General features: G+C 33.1%; 3 protein-coding genes across 13 annotated transcripts; 1 reads left to right on the top strand and 2 right to left on the bottom strand.

Annotated features, from left to right (window-relative positions):
- The first annotated feature begins 128 nt into the window (after positions 1 to 128).
- Positions 129 to 9,561, top strand: ValRS (Valyl-tRNA synthetase). 2 transcript variants are annotated; one of them, XM_025303041.1, is made up of 19 exons: positions 129 to 532; positions 905 to 1,075; positions 1,190 to 1,317; positions 1,400 to 1,564; positions 1,679 to 1,880; positions 2,008 to 2,296; positions 2,377 to 2,501; positions 2,580 to 2,725; positions 2,799 to 3,006; positions 3,099 to 3,272; positions 3,386 to 3,507; positions 3,810 to 3,918; positions 3,996 to 4,298; positions 4,385 to 4,711; positions 4,785 to 4,943; positions 5,025 to 5,228; positions 5,299 to 5,574; positions 5,668 to 5,935; positions 9,504 to 9,561. In XM_025303041.1, exons 1-18 carry the CDS (start codon positions 371 to 373, stop codon positions 5,893 to 5,895), a joined length of 3,498 nt encoding a protein of 1,165 aa, XP_025158826.1. In that variant the 5' UTR covers positions 129 to 370; the 3' UTR covers positions 5,896 to 5,935; positions 9,504 to 9,561. The 2 variants fall into 2 exon arrangements, with proteins under 2 accessions (XP_025158826.1, XP_011142051.1); XM_011143749.3 differs by lacking the exon at positions 9,504 to 9,561 and adding an exon at positions 8,441 to 8,555.
- LOC105184753 (DENN domain-containing protein 1A) lies at positions 1,413 to 14,382 on the bottom strand. 9 transcript variants are annotated; one of them, XM_025303042.1, is made up of 16 exons: positions 14,290 to 14,382; positions 12,738 to 12,762; positions 12,285 to 12,440; positions 12,034 to 12,171; positions 11,813 to 11,948; positions 11,624 to 11,677; positions 11,255 to 11,512; positions 11,058 to 11,159; positions 10,731 to 10,958; positions 10,476 to 10,652; positions 10,243 to 10,275; positions 10,020 to 10,074; positions 9,745 to 9,928; positions 9,490 to 9,622; positions 7,917 to 8,618; positions 6,975 to 7,403 (listed from the first exon to the last, which is right to left on the bottom strand). In XM_025303042.1, exons 2-16 carry the CDS (start codon positions 12,752 to 12,754, stop codon positions 6,975 to 6,977), a joined length of 2,802 nt encoding a protein of 933 aa, XP_025158827.1. In that variant the 5' UTR covers positions 12,755 to 12,762; positions 14,290 to 14,382. The 9 variants fall into 9 exon arrangements, with proteins under 9 accessions (XP_025158831.1, XP_025158830.1, XP_011142052.1 ...); XM_025303043.1 differs by lacking the exon at positions 14,290 to 14,382 and adding an exon at positions 12,898 to 13,079; XM_011143750.3 differs by lacking the exon at positions 14,290 to 14,382 and having other exon boundaries at positions 6,113 to 7,403; positions 12,738 to 13,079.
- muc (dihydrolipoamide S-acetyltransferase muc) lies at positions 14,289 to 16,831 on the bottom strand. 2 transcript variants are annotated; one of them, XM_025303049.1, is made up of 6 exons: positions 16,422 to 16,831; positions 15,999 to 16,287; positions 15,473 to 15,879; positions 14,988 to 15,346; positions 14,580 to 14,879; positions 14,289 to 14,418 (listed from the first exon to the last, which is right to left on the bottom strand). In XM_025303049.1, exons 1-6 carry the CDS (start codon positions 16,446 to 16,448, stop codon positions 14,289 to 14,291), a joined length of 1,512 nt encoding a protein of 503 aa, XP_025158834.1. In that variant the 5' UTR covers positions 16,449 to 16,831. The 2 variants fall into 2 exon arrangements, with proteins under 2 accessions (XP_025158834.1, XP_011142043.1); XM_011143741.2 differs by having other exon boundaries at positions 15,999 to 16,153; positions 16,422 to 16,829.
- Positions 16,832 to 17,491: the final 660 nt, after the last annotated feature.

The following is a 17,491-nucleotide window of genomic DNA, read 5'->3' as shown; positions in this document are numbered from 1 at the left end:
CCAATAACGTTGACGAATTACTCAACCGTTGTGTAACCGTTGTGTTTTCTGAACGCAGCCAATACGTGTCGTAAATTGTAAGCCGTAAGAACTGACCAATTATGGCCGATTATTTTTATAATAATTGATTGTGATTCGCCAATTCTTACGGCTTACAACTTACGACACGTATTGTAGAATGACCTTTTAAAGACTATAGGAGAATTGGGCTGAATTCACCTTTTCACGCTTCTGAACTGTTCGTGTATGCTGATGTATGCTTGCTGGCAGAAACGTGGAGAGTAGTTGTCAGGAATATTAATTTGAAATCAGTTTCGTAAGCCAATTTGCGAATATAAAATAGAGATTAGACGAAGATATTTAACAAAATATGGTTGATGCAAAAAACGAGGAGATTGTAGAAAATGGTCCTCAAAAAACCGCAAAACAACTGCAAAAAGAAGCCAAGAAATTGGCAAAGTTAGAAAAATTTAAGCAGAAACAAGAGAAAAAGGAAATTGAAAAATCAGTGAATGTAAAGGAAAAGCCAGAGGTAAGAAATTCACATAAAATTAATATCCAAGTCTCTTTAATTTATTAATATTAAGTTTCCTTTCAAGTTCTAAACTAAGTGCAAGACAATCATCCATATGGAGACTGACACTTGTGCTCATTACAAAGAATTTTATTGATTTGTAGTTGGTTTAATTTTTTGTTTCATTCAGAATTATTCTGATATAAATAACAATAATCAATGAAATTAATATATATATTCTATATTTTCTTAACAATTGTAAAGATTATTTACTATGAATAGAATCAGGATCAATTTAGTTTATAGCATCATTATAGAAATAACAAATGATTATTCATAAGTTTTATATAATTAAATTCAGTTTTATTTATTACTTTACATATATTTTAGAAAAATGAAAAAAAGAAGGAGACTACATCAATTCTTTATACTGTTGATACACCACCTGGAGAGAGGAAAGATATTTCATGTCCTTTACCGGATACATATAGTCCGCAATATGTAGAAGCTGCATGGTATGCTTGGTGGGAAAAGGAAGGTTTTTTTAAGCCAGAATATGGAGTAAGTAAGCAAATATTTATTGTAATATTCAGAAAAGAATATATTTGGAAATTTATACAGAAATAATTATGAATCAAATTGAAATTGATTTAGCAATATATTAAAATATTTTAGGGAAAAGATATATTCAAAGAGAATCCTAAGCGAAAATTGGTAATAATAATGCCACCTCCTAATGTTACTGGCTTCTTGCATCTTGGACATGCTCTAACTAATGCTGTAGAGGATGCTATTGTCAGATGGTATTTTATATAAGTTTGAAATGATAATTTTTCTAAATGTAGTTTGAATTATTATTACTTAATAATTATTTAATATACTTAGGAACCGTATGAAAGGTCTCACTACGCTTTGGGATCCAGGTTGTGATCATGCTGGTATCGCCACTCAAGTGGTTGTAGAGAAAAAGCTCTGGAAAGAAGAAAAGAAATCTCGTCATGATATTGGAAGAGAAGAATTTATTAAAAAAATATGGCAGTGGAAGCATGAGTAAATATAAAATGAAATATACCATTTAAGATATTCAATCATGATAAAATTGATATGTTTCTAATATAACAATATTTAATCTAAAAAATTACTTATTTTAAAATTATTTTTCAGGAAAGGTAATAGGATTTATTCACAGTTGAGAAAGATAGGTAGTTCTTGTGATTGGAGCCGTGTCTTTTTTACAATGGAACCTAAATTATATAAAGCTGTAACAGAAGCATTCGTGCGTTTACACGACGAGGGTATCATTTATCGTAGCAATCGTTTAGTTAACTGGTCGTGTGCTTTAAAAAGTGCTATATCAGATATTGAAGTGAGTACTATGTAGATATAAGAGAAATTTTTTTATTTTTAATATTTAATATATTATATTTAAATAAGAAATTATATTTATAGAAATTGATAGGGAAATCATATTCTTCAAAGTGTATGTTTTTCAGGTTGACAAGATGGAGCTAAGCGGTCGGACTCTACTTTCGATACCTGGCTATAAAAAGAAAGTGGAATTCGGTGTTTTAATATCATTTGCTTATCAGCTTATTGATTCAGATGATAAAATAGTAGTAGCAACTACTCGTATTGAAACAATGTTAGGAGATACTGCTGTTGCAGTGCATCCAAAAGATAGCAGATATGCCCATTATATCGGGAAATATATCCTACATCCATTTTGTGATAGACGTATACCCATTTTAGCAGATAAATTCGTTGACATGGAATTTGGCACTGGTAAATATAATCTCATATATGGATGAAAGGATTGAAAGTAGGGTGATTGTGAAACTAGATTGTAACATGAATATTTTTAGGTGCTGTAAAGATTACGCCAGCTCATGATCCCAACGATTATGAAGTAGGAAAAAGGCATGACCTACCATTTATAAATATTTTTAATGATGATGGATGTATTATTGGAGATTATGGGAAATTTACGGTATTATAGTTTAAATATAACAATGTGTTTAGTCATATGTGAGTATCATTAAAATATAAACAATGTTCTTTGTTATAGGGAATGAAAAGATTTGAAGCTAGAGTAGCTATTCTTGAAGAATTAACGAAAAGAAACTTGTTGATCGACGTAAAAGACAATTCAATGGTAATACCTATATGCAGTCGATCTAAAGATGTCGTTGAACCTCTTATAAAACCACAATGGTAAGTGTACACAATCTTGTTTTTTTTAATTTTTTAAAACGTATATTTAATCTTATTTTTGTATACGTGTTAGGTATGTCAAATGTGATGAAATGGCTGCTCAAGCTAAGAAGGTAGTAGAAACAGGTGATTTGAAAATTATTCCGCAACAATTTGAAAAAACTTGGTATCTCTGGATGGATGGTATCAGAGATTGGTGTATTTCACGTCAGCTCTGGTGGGGACATCGTATTCCCGCGTATGCAATTAAGCTTGTTGATTCTTGTTCAAGCATAAACAAGGTAATAAAAAATGAAAGGTATTTTAAAGTTTATATTAATTTTTTTCCATTAAGTGGATTTGTTTGTAATTGCTAAAACGTGATCATATGTAGACAGGTGAAACATTCTGGGTGAGTGCGCATTCTGAGATTGAAGCTAAAGAGAAAGCGGCTAAGAAATTAGGCATTGATGTAAACCAGATTATAGCAGAACAAGATTCCGATGTTTTGGACACCTGGTTCTCTTCTGCTCTTCTTCCATTCTCTAGTTTTGGCTGGCCAGACCAAGTATGCGCACTATATTTATACTAAATACATTTCTCTGAAAAAGAAAAAGAGATTGTTTCATGAAATTAGAAGCAGAAAGAAAACAGCTTTAATATCAGAATATATTTTTTTAGACTCCAGAACTGAAAGCATTTTATCCAGGTACGTTACTAGAAACTGGTCATGATATACTTTTCTTCTGGGTTGCTAGGATGGTTTTCATGGGACAAAAATTATTAGGACAATTGCCTTTCAGGTATATAATATACACTTTACGTATTATATTTATACAAGGTGGGGGGTTATAAGTTTACAACCCGAAGTGTGAAGGTAGATTGGGTTAAGACAAACATAAAAGTTTTGCCCATACCGTTTTGCGAGATTCGCAATAATTATCGAGTTATTAATGACAGAAATCTCTCTTAACCCAGTCTTAACCCAGTCTACCTTCACACTTCGGGTTGTAAACTTATAACCCCCCACCTTATATATTAAATCATACAAAAAAATAAAATGTATAATCTGTTAATTGAAATTCAATCCATAAATCTCTTACAGAGAAGTGTATCTCCATGCTATGGTGAGAGATGCGCATGGAAGGAAAATGAGTAAATCTTTAGGAAATGTAATAGATCCTATGGATGTCATTAAAGGAATATCATTGGAAGTATGTATCGGTATAGCATATTTAATGTCCATAATATTGAACATTGTATCAAATTGTTCCTTTCTATTTTTGTTCAGGATCTTCAAAAACAATTATTAGACTCGAATTTAGATCCAAAGGAACTAGATCGAGCTCGAGAGGGCCAGAAACGTGATTATCCACATGGCATACCCGAGTGCGGTACGGATGCTTTGCGATTCACTCTCTGTGCTTATACTACTCAAGGGCGAGATATAAATCTTGACGTGCTACGTATACAAGGATACAGGTTCTTCTGTAACAAGATTTGGAATGCTACCAAATTCGCGCTTACTTATTTCGCACCTCAATTTAAATATGACGAGAATCATACATTGCATGGAAATGACAAGAAAGATACTGTAAGTTATGATGAAAAACTTCGCAAAAATAATTCGTTTTCTATATTGGAGATTTAAAATATTTATTTGATTTTCTTGTCTGTCAGAGACAACATAATAATAATTCAGTTGACACTGACTTGGAGGGTGCATGGTATAACAAATACCATGACTGGGATTTGCATCAACCATCTATTCAAGGGGCAATAAATCATTATTTAGCAGATCATCCATATCTTGATGGTTACACACCGACGCAACTTGATCCTTCGGTTCATCAATTGTTAAAGGATTCAGATATCAACTTTGTGAATTATCCACATCTTAAACGTTGGTACGATCATATTGAAACATTCACAGATGCAGAAAGAGCTAAATTTGCGAAAGTGGAAATGTTGAAAAACATTCAAAGAAAAATTGAAGATACATTTGAGGTAATATAGCAAATATTTATTAAATATTTATTAGAGAAAAAACAAATTTTTTCTTTACATACGCCTGTTACAGTTGACTGACTTAAATGAGAAAAATGTACATTTATGGATGTTGTCAAGAATCAGTTATGCTGCTAAAACTTCTAACGAAGCAATGGCGCAATATGACTTCGCATTAGCCACTTCGATTTGCCACAATTTGTGGTTATATGAACTGTGCGATATTTACCTGGTTAGTATCATAAACATAATGCACAACATATATGATGAAAGTACAAAGAGTATTACATACATGCGTGGTTAATACTTCTAGGAGTACCTCAAACCAATATTTCAAAGTGAGGATAACGCGGCCAAGTTAGCGGCTCAGAAGGTATTGTTTAAGACAATGGATGTAGCATTGCGTTTACTGAGTCCATTTATGCCATTTATAACGGAGGAACTCTATCAACGTTTACCTCGCAAAGAGCAAATTCATCCAAGTATATGTATCAGTCCGTATCCAAATGTCGCCGAGGTAATTATTGTTTATAATTATTCTGTCCTTAAGATATCGATTTTATGTTCATAACATAAATATACTTCAGTGCCCCTGGCGAAACTACGAGATTGAAGAGGACGTCGAATTCATGCAGAAAATAATCAAGAATATTAGATCGGCTCGTGCGACTTATAATTTACCTAATAAAACCAAAACCGACGCATTTGTCGTGTGTCGCGATCAAATCGTGAAGGAAAAGATTGATCAATATAAATTGCTCATAGAAACTCTCGCGTATTCTGTTCTCAAGGTGAACGAACCGCCAGCTGGATGTGCGATTATTACCGTAACCGATAAAATTCAAGTACATCTCTTACTTGAGGTAATCATGATGCATCGTATATTTTGTATATTCACATATGTTCACATATGTTTATAACTATATATACATTTGTTGTACTCTTGTGTTGTGCAGGGCTTAATTGATGCAGAGAAAGAATTAGAGAAGTTACACAAGAAAAAGGAGCAGTTGGATGAAATCGCACAGAAATTGAAACAAGAATCAAACATGCCCGATTATGAGACAAAAGTACCTCTGTCTATTCGGGAAACCAACAAGGAAAAATTGTCAAGGAGCGAAGGCGAATTAATACGAATAGTCGACGCAATGGCGATTCTACATGCTATGTCTTGCTCTAAGTAATATTTATAGAAGACAATTTCCTAACTCCATTTTAGATCGTGTAAGTTATTTATCAATTTATTTAATGTTCAATAAAAAGTGAAATTTAGTTAGAATTTTCCAATTATTGAGTTATTATGCTTTCTTTTGCTCGAAGTTCTGCAAGTATAAAATGCGTCGCGAAATAGAATATAACAACAGGATAATAAATTGATAAATATGCTATAAACCAAAGGGATTATTTTTTTCCATCAATTTATTATAAAGCATTGCCGGTAAATGTGCAACAGTTATTAAAATTGATATAATCAATATCTAACAATAATCTAACCTATAAAATTGTACGGTATATTCGTTTCACTTAATTTACTTTCCTTGACTATCAGCAGTCGCTCTTTCATTACAGTTTAATAACTATTCTAAATGGGGTATTTGGTATCTACAAATGTTTATGAAGTAATACTCGATTGAGCATTTTATAAGAATTTAGCCAAAGCTAAAAAAGATCATAAAGTGAAATTATACAAATGACATTTTAGAGATTGTAAGAGTGTGACAGTATTACGCGATATATTATTGATATTTCTATACTGATAATTACAATATTCTTCGTGAGCTGGATCTTAATCATATGTATACCAGCATTAAAATATTTAATTATATCCGGACTTTCTTTTATTTTTAATTTATTCCTATGAATCCTTTCTAACGCTGCTGTTGCCAAATGAAAGTTATGTAATAACATGATAATTCCACACTGCACAAGTTCCTCAGTAAAATGCATACTGACATAATGCTATGCAATGATTAATAAAAATACAAACATTTTAATCTATTAACGAAATATACATAACAAATATTATTAATTTCTAATACAAAAAATGTACAGAAGGAGTATATAAAAGTTATACTGTTTACAATTTCTTCCTTTTTTTTTCTTTTGGCAAATGACTGTGCGCATATTAAGACAATTATTTGATTTCTAAGATGATTTTTTAACCGTTAATGCAGATACTTGATGATAATCATATTTGAATATATAACAAAACAATACTAATGATGTATTTACAAACCATGATATGTATAATTTATATTAAAATTTACTCAAATTTTGTCCAATTATTTTGCGACTTAATGGTAGGTGCATTCAGCGTTAAGCTGAATGTATCTAGCGTATCGATATTATTAATACTGTTGTCTGGTACACTTCGATTACATGTAGTAGCAATATTCTTTGTGGATGAGTCACCATTGGCTAAACTAAATTTATTAAAATCTATACCATATGCTTGTAATAAATCCATATCGCCTGCATTATCGGAAGTCTTCGGTTTATCATTATTTTTGTGCAACGGTTGAAAGTATGGGTACAATGGGTTACTAAGGCCTTCACCCATCTCGGGTAAATGTAACGATTGAGTCATTTGTCTTGTGCTTGTGTATTCGGAAGATTTAGATAGAAGCGGGTCGAAATCGTCACTGCTATTTGTCGAATCTAATCGTATTAAATCTGGAACATCAGGAGAATCCTGTAAAAAAGACACACGAATACTGATAACTTAATGTTAGTTGGTTAATTGAAGCAGTACAAGAAGAAAATGCATAGTTTTATTCACAGCATCAAAATGTTAATTTTCGAATTGCAATGATGAATCTCGTATGTATGAATGCAAGCCACACCATATATGTATGTACACATTTGTCGCACATAATTGGCTAACAATTTGATACTGCATTTCCGTAACATAGGTTACACAAAATCTTTTACCACAGCCAAAAGTTGAGGATATGGACAACATGACAGCAAGAACAGTAACTTGATAAATAAGAAGCAAATTATACAGAGAGGCAGATTTACCGAGTTTCTAGAATTTAGTTTCTAGCAACCGTGATCGAAAAGTTGACTCGGTGAATCTAAAACATTTCTTTTCAATTCTGTACGTATTACTTATATATACTTCACGAACCCAACAATCACGTGAAGAAAACTGATCGGACTGTTTCATAGATACGTAAAAGATATAGTGAACGATGATGTTTACCTTAGCATGTGCAGAGCAGGATGCAGTATTGAATGGATGTGGTAATGGATGATGAAATTGAACGGGTATCGAGGGGATTGTGGATTTGAAGAGTGGTGTTTGCAAATAAGTAGGCATGAACACTTTACTCGTGTCAAAAGGATCGTTTTCATTCACTTCGTGAAGAAAGTTTGATGTTTTGAAAGTTTTATCGAAAGGCTCACTATTGTCCCATATATCTGTGGTTGTCGAGTCTGTATTTGTGAGAGTATCTTTGGAATTAGATTTCTCATTTTTTGAAGAGATCTCTTCCTCGGACTCAGCGTTCTCTTTTTCACGAATACACGATTGCGAGATAGCGACAGTTTTCATTAAGTCATTATGTACATGTATTTCGTGCAAAAATTTATTTGGATCAGCGATTTGATTGTACGGTGTGGATGATGCGGGTAGAAGGGACGCTTTGTCCACTTCTTTCACAGTTTTGTTTGATTTTGTAGTTAACGAACTGAAAGGAAATGTCTTTGCTGTTGCACTTGTATCAGGTGTCGTATTCGATCGTTTGATCGAGTTGTCTGGAGGAAGAGGACGAAAGGAGGATAAAATTGGCTTTGTTGAGGAAACTTCGCATGGATTTGTAATGACAATACTAGGTGGAGGGCCGTGCCGTAAATGCCCACTCCATGCAGGTCTCAAGCTGTCTAAACTGCGTACTGGTTTCAACTGAAAGTTGATGCACGACAAGTGTTTACTTTCCTCATATACGAGAAAAGAATTAACTGATACGAATTATGAAATACGTAAGTTTATCGCTTAAAAAGTGATAATTATCGGTTTTTGATCCATGCACATATAATGATACGTTAATCTACTTATCTAATACCATTGTTGGCTAAAGATAATATGAAGTGTCATTATATCTAATGGTGCAGAGAGATATATGGTGCACAGAGTAAGATTATGTCAAACTATTAATATTTAGTGAGGAACAATAGTTTAACTTCTTTTTTAATATTGCTCTCATCGATCTAAACCTGGTGTGGCCAAAAGATGTCAAAAATGCTAAAGTATATAGGGTTGATGGAAAATTTAGATGGATAGAAATGATCCAAATACGAGCATGCACAATATTCTCATATATTGATATTTTTATGCATACACTTAATATCTCTGGATGAAATTTACAAGCACATGCTATACATGATTTTTTTCTTGCCATAACATATAAGAATAAGACACTGAAGGAACAAAGTACACTGCCTGTAAAGACATTGATAAACGACTCACAAAAAGCAACAAAAGTTTATATGATTAAGGCGTAGCAAACAAAAACTTGACTCGTGAATTTAGCGTTTATTAATTCTGTTCCTATTACACTAAACAATCTCTTCACAGTCAAAATTGAAAGAGCAAAAAGTTACGTATACTCAATTATGAACAATAAAGAACAGAGTGGCAATTATTTGATTAGGTACCTTTGATCTTTTTTCATGGAAGAAATTTTCTTTGTGTGAATCGTAAAGAGTAATAGTTTATAAATTCTGGATACGCTAATTTATATTTAATTGAATATATCATTGAGAAACAAACTTACCGTTCTATCAACAGGCGGTGTATTTGGAAATATCACATCCCGAAGTTCATGCATAAGGTCTATGTTCAGGCGTTCTGGAGGAGATTCAGAGTCCTCAGGAGAACTAGGGCTTAACGGTGAATATTGTTTTCTACTGCAATGTACAGTACAAATTTCTTTTATATGTTATTCTTAATGATTTTGTACAATAGTTTTATAATTATCGTGTATGCAACGTAATAACTAGCGGAATGTAAATAATAACGATCGGCATACCTTGTATCGGGAAAATTGTTATTTCTCAAACGCAATTCTTTCCGATAGCTAGTCGTTGCCGATAATCCATTTGGAGATTTCGGCGGAGATGTGAATCCCATAGGTCTTCTATCTAATGTAGGTGAACTGGGAGCTGATCGTGGTTGGTGAAATCTCATACTTGTCTCACTTCTATTAGACCGACCTGCATATATAAATAGTAATTTATAAATCATTCCCCAACATTTAATATGAGATTGTAATATAAGTAAGAGGACAATGAGAAAGATATATACCTTTCCACTTTAGTCCTTTATATGCTGTTTTCATGTCTTTCCCCTTATCCTTAACCTGTGGATTTAAATTATTTTATTACGCTTGTTTCATTACTATTAACACTAAATTATGATTCTGTATTGTTGGATTACGTAAAAGTATCAAATATTATCAGTGATATCAGAAAATATCAAAGAAATGAATTCATAATATACAAAACATCATAGTTTTGCTTAAACTTACTGATTTAACTGCGTATTTTACTGCCGGATTGGCCTGCAATCGAAGGTACAAAATGTGTTAACTTCTTTCTTATGATTTTAAAAACACTTTGGTGTGCGTATATGCACGCCTGAATACATGCGTGTTGTATCTATACGTATGCACGTGACACGTAATGTACCATATGTGATAATAAGCTGAAGATAAGCTATGTGGTAATGTTTGAGTATTTAATCAAGATACTATTAACATACCTTATCTTTTACGCTGCGGAAAAATGCAGAACTTTCTTTTCTCATAGTATAAGTCCATTCCCTATATTGTTGCATGAATTTACTACTCGATTTGGCCGAATAACTGCAGGCTTCCATTTCGAACTCGTCCGAAAATCCAAGTCCTGAATTAAGCATGTTTAATCTTTCTTCTATAAACTGAAAATATTCAAAATATATATATGTATTAAACAGCGATAATAAAATATTATACATGTAGAATGCAAATATGCTTACCTGTTGAAAAATTTGCAACTCCAACATCTTCCGTAGAAATGGTTGCATAGAAGATGGTCTGCTTTCAACAAATGCATTTTGATTGAATGTAATACGCTCACCCTGCTGCAAAGTTAATGCTTCCCTATAGCCTGCTGTTAACTGTACTAATGAGCGCAAAAATGCTCTTGACACACCGTCTCCAAGGAGCGCAGGTCTATTACGTAACGCTTTTTTCAAGTTTGTCACCTGTAACACAGAAACTTTTTATTTTATTACTTAAGACATATATTAATCCTTAACGATACATCATATTATTATATGACAACAGTATGTTGCTTTACGCACTACATCCTGAGGTAAAGACTCTAGATCTTGGAAGGGTGATTCGATTGTATTATTATCAGCATCCAAAATAACAACTTCTCCCAAGTCGCTCTTGCGCACTTTCTAATAAACAAAAATATAATTGTATATTTACATAAATATAAAATATAATTGTATGTATTGACATGTCTTTTGAGTAAAATTTCTATTACGGATACCTGAAGTGTTCCCGTGGGTACTCCAATCAAAAATGGCATAGGCGCTAATAAATAATCTATTAATGATAAAGGTAATACAGGGATGTATATATGCTGCCATATCATTGGATAAATTAAAGCATTGCATGCTTGTACACATGCACTCAATCTCGACAGACGTTTCGAGGTAAAAATGATGCGGCGTTCATACAACATAGATGCAAATACCATCATCATATTATGCGAATCGACAGCACTATAATATTCAGTCAAGTTTCTCTGAAACAATAAAATTTGTATGAAGAGATAAATTTTATAATTAATTTCTTTCTAATATATATTATATTTTTGTACATTTAAATGTTTGATTGTTAATAATATTTTACTTACATTTTCTGGAATACTAGGAAGTTGAAATTGTTTTGGGCTTTGACAAATAAAATTCTGAAATGAAACATTTTTATATATCCAAAAATATACCAAAATTCAATACAGGATTATCATAAATATGTCTAATTATTTTAATATGTATTATTTTAATATGTAAAGTTTTACTTAATCTATATAACAACAAATTACCACTGTAGAATTTGGTAAAGGTATAGATATGGAATTTCCAGGAATTGGAACTCCACAAGTATATAGATTTTCAAGAAATTTCCACAGATCTTCTCCACTGGCATTGCTGGTCAAGGATGCAATATGATTTAATAACCTATAAAATTTAACGATTTAAAACTTAATTACTAAATATACACCTAACTACTTAATATATCAATAACTTAATATATTCTATTTACTTGTAAAATGTTTCATGCCATGGTAGTGCACTCAGAACTACTAAAGCTGTATCTGTCTTAGGATCATGACGGCAAAATCCAAAGGTCCATTTTGAATCTATACTTGTGAGTACAAAAGAAAAGTGTTGTACCAACAAACTGAAATAGCAAAGTATCATTTGTATTGTATGGAAACACAGGATTATGCCAATGTTATAATTAAAGTAATTAAATAGCATATAATATTAAATATTTTTCGTATATTATCATACTTTTCAACTTCGCAAGGGTATGCAAATTTAGGAACAGATTTAAGTATTTCCTCATCCAAAAAAGAATTTGGATATTTTTGAAGTATCCAAGCTGGCTTTTCCCCTACTGGTGCCGCTACCTCGCAGAAGCACTCAAAGAGTTGTTTAACATTTTCTCTGAAAATATCATAAACTATATTTATATAATTTGAATCAAATTATCAAGCATTTTGTAAATTTTGAAATTAATAGTTACGTGACAAAGATCATTTATTAGTTATACAATAAAAAAAGGACACACGCATTCGTAATTTTTACAAAAAAGATACAACATTCATAGTTTTGCTGAACTCGACAGTAATGTTTTACATTGCGAAATAATCATTCAGACATAACGTATAAAGAGGATCGTCGCTTTTACTGCATCTTATAGGTAAGTTAATCGGTGTAATTGTGTGTGAAAAATTAACTTACCGTAATCTAGATCCCATGATAATAGCTAAAAAAAAATAAGTACTTTGTATGATCTTGACATCTATACGTCATCGTACTACATGATGACAGTAATATATTCTATTCATAAGAACTTTAAAAACATCGTGGCCACATGCTGCAGATAATCAATCGTGTTCACCAGTTGTGGCGTTAACAGATGCGTTTGTTCTACCTTTCCTTTCGTATTGAGATATGAAAAATCACAGTCTACCGTGTAAGATTAAAATACGAATCAGTAACTATTACGCACGGTGTCTACCACGATCACTCATGTTTCTTGTTGAGATTGGAATAAATCGGAACGCGAACATAGGTCACATAGCAGTGTATTAAGATCCGTTTCCAATGTTATAAAATGTCTCCTGACGAATGAAAACAATGATATCTACACTCTCTTGCACATTTTGCACTTGATATAGAACGAAAGTGCATTCGTGACTCATGTTTTTGAAAGTAGACATTTTCTAGTCAAATGCATTTCATCTAGATATTCACGCATCATATTCTTGTTTTAGAATACAGTTTCAAAACAAGGAACTATATAAATACTTTTCTATGCAACAATGATATTTCGTCTGCTGTTTCAGATCAAATGTGAAATTTATATGGAAGATCGTGTGATATCTTCCCTGTTTTATTCTCTGATTACTAACTATAATGTACATAAAGATGTAACATATATAAAGAAAAAAGCTATAATATATCATGATATAATTTATTAAATATAATATACATATATATATATATATACTATAAATATTTTTGACACTTCTTGTTACTTCGCCTAAAACATTGGCAATTCTGTGCCTTCTGCAGCCAGTACAGCAATTTCATTTATCATAAATACACATATGTACATATTAGGCCTGTTCGTTTTGTCTGCACTGCTGAACTGGTGCAACAAGTTGAAGTGAGAAAACCTATGTTTGTCTCACTTTAACCTAATGCACCAGTTCAGCAGTGCAGTTAAAACAAACAGGCCTATTGTGATTAATAAAGGCAGTTTTGACAAACGATATCGAATTGGAAATGGAAATTAATTCATAGAAGTTATTGGAAAAAACAATAGCCATCTCAAATTACTTAAATCGTGTTCAATTAATCAACATCAGTCTTCTCATCAATGATAAACAAGATCTTTTGCAACTTTATGAAGAACTTGAAACAGAATCACAAACTTCTTTAATTCGAATCAACACGGAAGTAATCTCGATGAAATAATAATTCCAAAAATACTATATGTCATCTTTCAACTGTTTCTATAATTGCAAATCACATTTTTTCATTCAGCCTATGATATCTCTGGAAAGAGAACAATATATTTTACAAACTTCCTTTTTAGAAAATACTATTATCATATATATATGTAAAAATGAAACTATATTTAAAAGAAAATTAAAAAATTAAACAATAGAAATCATATTTATATAAAAATTTATTTATTTCCAAGAGTAACTATATCATTACATTCTTGGAAATAGATATGGTTTTGAATTATTCAGTTAGCTATCGTAGAAGTTAATATACTTACTACAGAAGCATTGTCGTTGGATTTTCCATGAAATTTTTGAAGGCAGATAACCATTGTGCACCTATTGCACCATCTACGGTACGGTGGTCGCAACTGGCAGTTACAGACATGTATTGGACGGTTGAAAATCTGAAATATGTATATTATGAACAAATATTGTATACAATGAAATGAAATTCTAGTCCCTGTGTATTTTTACTGAACTTTACAGTTCAGTAAATATATTTACATTTTTCTATATAGCCTCGTATCAAAGAAGATTATCATACAATATAAAAATATTTATTTACCCTTTCTCATTTTTGGCAGGTACCAATCTGAGTTCTGTAGTACCTACAGCAAGAATAATGGATTGTGGTGGATTTATTATAGCAGAAAAATTTTTGATTCCAAACATGCCCAAGTTAGACAGAGTAATTGTTCCTCCTTGGAATTCCTGCAGCTGTAATTTTCCTTCTCTCGCCTTTGTAGCTAGCACTCTCATATCTTTACTAATTTGGACTAAACCTTTTGTGTCAGCACTAAACACTATGGGAGTAATCAGACCAATATCTGTACTTACTGCTACACTAACATCCACATTATTATACCTGAAAAAATACATATTATTGATACAATTGTTTAGTATAAAAATATTGCGTAAATATGCTTATAGATATGTTGAACCATTACTTATACAGTAATGAACGTCTACTTACTGTCTGATCATATTTCCTAACCAGGCACTATTACCCTCTGGTACTTTTTTACAAGCCATAGCAATTGCTTTGATGATTATGTCATTTACACTCAACTTTATTTTCTCTTTTTCTAATATTTTATTGAATTGTTCTCGCATTGCCATCACAGCATCCATTTTTATGTCTAATGAAAGATAATAATGTGGAATTGTCTGCTTGCTTTCCAGCAAACGTTTAGCGATAACTGCACGTATACTCGATACAGGAATGTCTACTCCAGCTGGTACACCAGTCGTTACTGCTGGCCCTGCAGCAGGCACAGCTTGCTGCAGATCTTTAGATGTTATAGAACCATACAATCCTGTTCCTGTCAGACCCTATGAGAAATAGAATAAAAGTGTCAAAAATATAACTCTTTTCTATTTGTATCTTTTATAAAAGTGAATTAGTCGAGCAGATCAATTAGTATTAGTATAATATAAATTAATAATTTTATGAAGTACTTGTAAATTAACTCCTTTCTCAGATGCTAGTTTTCTTGCTAGAGGACTAGCATATATTCTTTCTCCAGAAATTGTAGAAACAGAAGGTGGTGGTGCTGCTGCTGCTGCTGTAACTGGTGCTGGTTGTGCTGCAGGTATTGGTGGTGGTTTTGCTGAAACAGGTGCTACTGGTGGAGGAGCAGGAGCTGCAGGTGCGACATCTAACCCATCATCTTTAAAATCTTTAAATGCAGCTACACTAGCCTGTTCTTCTACGATGATGCAAACCAGTTTGCCTATAGGTACATTCTTTGTTCCTGCTGGTACTACAATCTTAGCCAAATATCCTTCTTCTGGTGTTTCAAACCCCATTGTAGCTTTGTCAGTTTCAATTTCTGCTAGTAGATCACCTTCATTCAATTTGTCACCTAGCAAATTGAATATCAAAGAATGAACTAATGCTTGATAAATATTTTGTATGTTAGTGATCGGATTACCTTTGTACAAACAACAGACATTTGTTGACATATATTACTTCATGTCTTACCTTCTTTCTTTTGCCAACTAACTATTGTTCCTGTTTCCATAGTGGGAGACAATGCTGGAAGCTGCACTTTGATATGATTGGGATAATCCGCATAAAACCTGAATTGCTGTTGCCATGGTGTTACTGTTAAACGCAAGGTACTGTGGTGTTGAAGCCTGAGCACCAAGGAAAGCAGCGTTACTTTGTTGGTGCATTGCTCCATGTGAGAATAAATTATTGTGTTACATAAATCTCTCGAGCTTCTGACTATGCTGACGAGATTAAATTGCAAACGGTCGCACTGTGAAAGCTAAAGTCGTCTGTGTTAGATTCATATCGAAGCTAAATTACAGAATAATCTTAACGATCGCTTAAAATCACAGTGACAACCGATCTGCGACAAGACTTGAACGTGGAGACGATTCTAGGTCGCGAACGAAATACCTTTGTTGATGTTTTCTGTGAAGACATCGGACAACGATTATAGATCTCACAGAATTAGTTCGCACGGAATCACGAAGCAACGTGCGTGCCAATCCGTTACGTATGCTCGAGGTGGTTCGTATCATATCTGAGAATTCCCGATGACGCCAATTGAACTGTCTGAAAATCTCTCAACGAGTTCAAGGACCTGAAAACCCGCGTGACGAGGATAATCCGTCACTGATTTAGGACCGTCTAAATAAGACAGATCAAGCTAACGGACGATATAGATGACAAACTAGAAGTCTGTAGAGGACGTCGACAAGGTCACGTGGCTTTTACATCAAATCTCTTCGCTTTCCTGTGGTGCGACTCTGTAACTCGTTATTGGAGTTAACGACACTTTCGTTATCGTTGCGCAGCTTTTGTATACCGTAGAAAAGCTACGTAACGATAACGAAACTGTCGTTAACTCCAATAACGAGTTAAAGAATCGTACCACTGGGAAGTGAAGGAGGTTAACGACAAGACTGTTGTACGAGCCGAAAATCTTCCACCGTTTCTTGACTATCGATTGTATCACGGGCGGATGAATGGAAGAGAAACAAAAAACAGGTTGCGAGTCTCGGTGATGACTTGATGATGAAGCTCGAATAGCTTGATCATTTAAATTGTTACACGCAAGACGTACTACGTTATCGGTGGAGAGATCACGCGCAGAAAATCGGTAGATAGAAAGTCGTTGAACACATGCGTACGAGACCAACCTGACTACAATTCTTTATTCTCTTTCGTCGTGCAATTCTTCCATTAATCTGAAGTCGATTTTGTCTTCTCAATGTCTATACATGCAAAACGACAGAATGAATAATCTTACTCACTCACCGGACGCCAATCATCAAATTCATATATTCGCGTCGTTGTCATGATATATCGATTATACCTTATGAACGATCGATAACTTACCTCTCGATTAACTATCGCAAGGATTTTCATAATTTATCGATCGTACGCGATACGAATACATTCGATAATAACTTAGTTAGTTGCATTTAGCATCGTACAGATCGCGCGGTTGCAGTTCGATGTGC

Source organism: Harpegnathos saltator, unplaced genomic scaffold (genome assembly GCF_003227715.2).
Source record: "Harpegnathos saltator strain DR-91 unplaced genomic scaffold, Hsal_v8.6 scaffold529, whole genome shotgun sequence".
NCBI lineage: Eukaryota > Metazoa > Arthropoda > Insecta > Hymenoptera > Formicidae > Harpegnathos > Harpegnathos saltator.
This window is presented reverse-complemented; position numbering and strand designations above follow the sequence as displayed.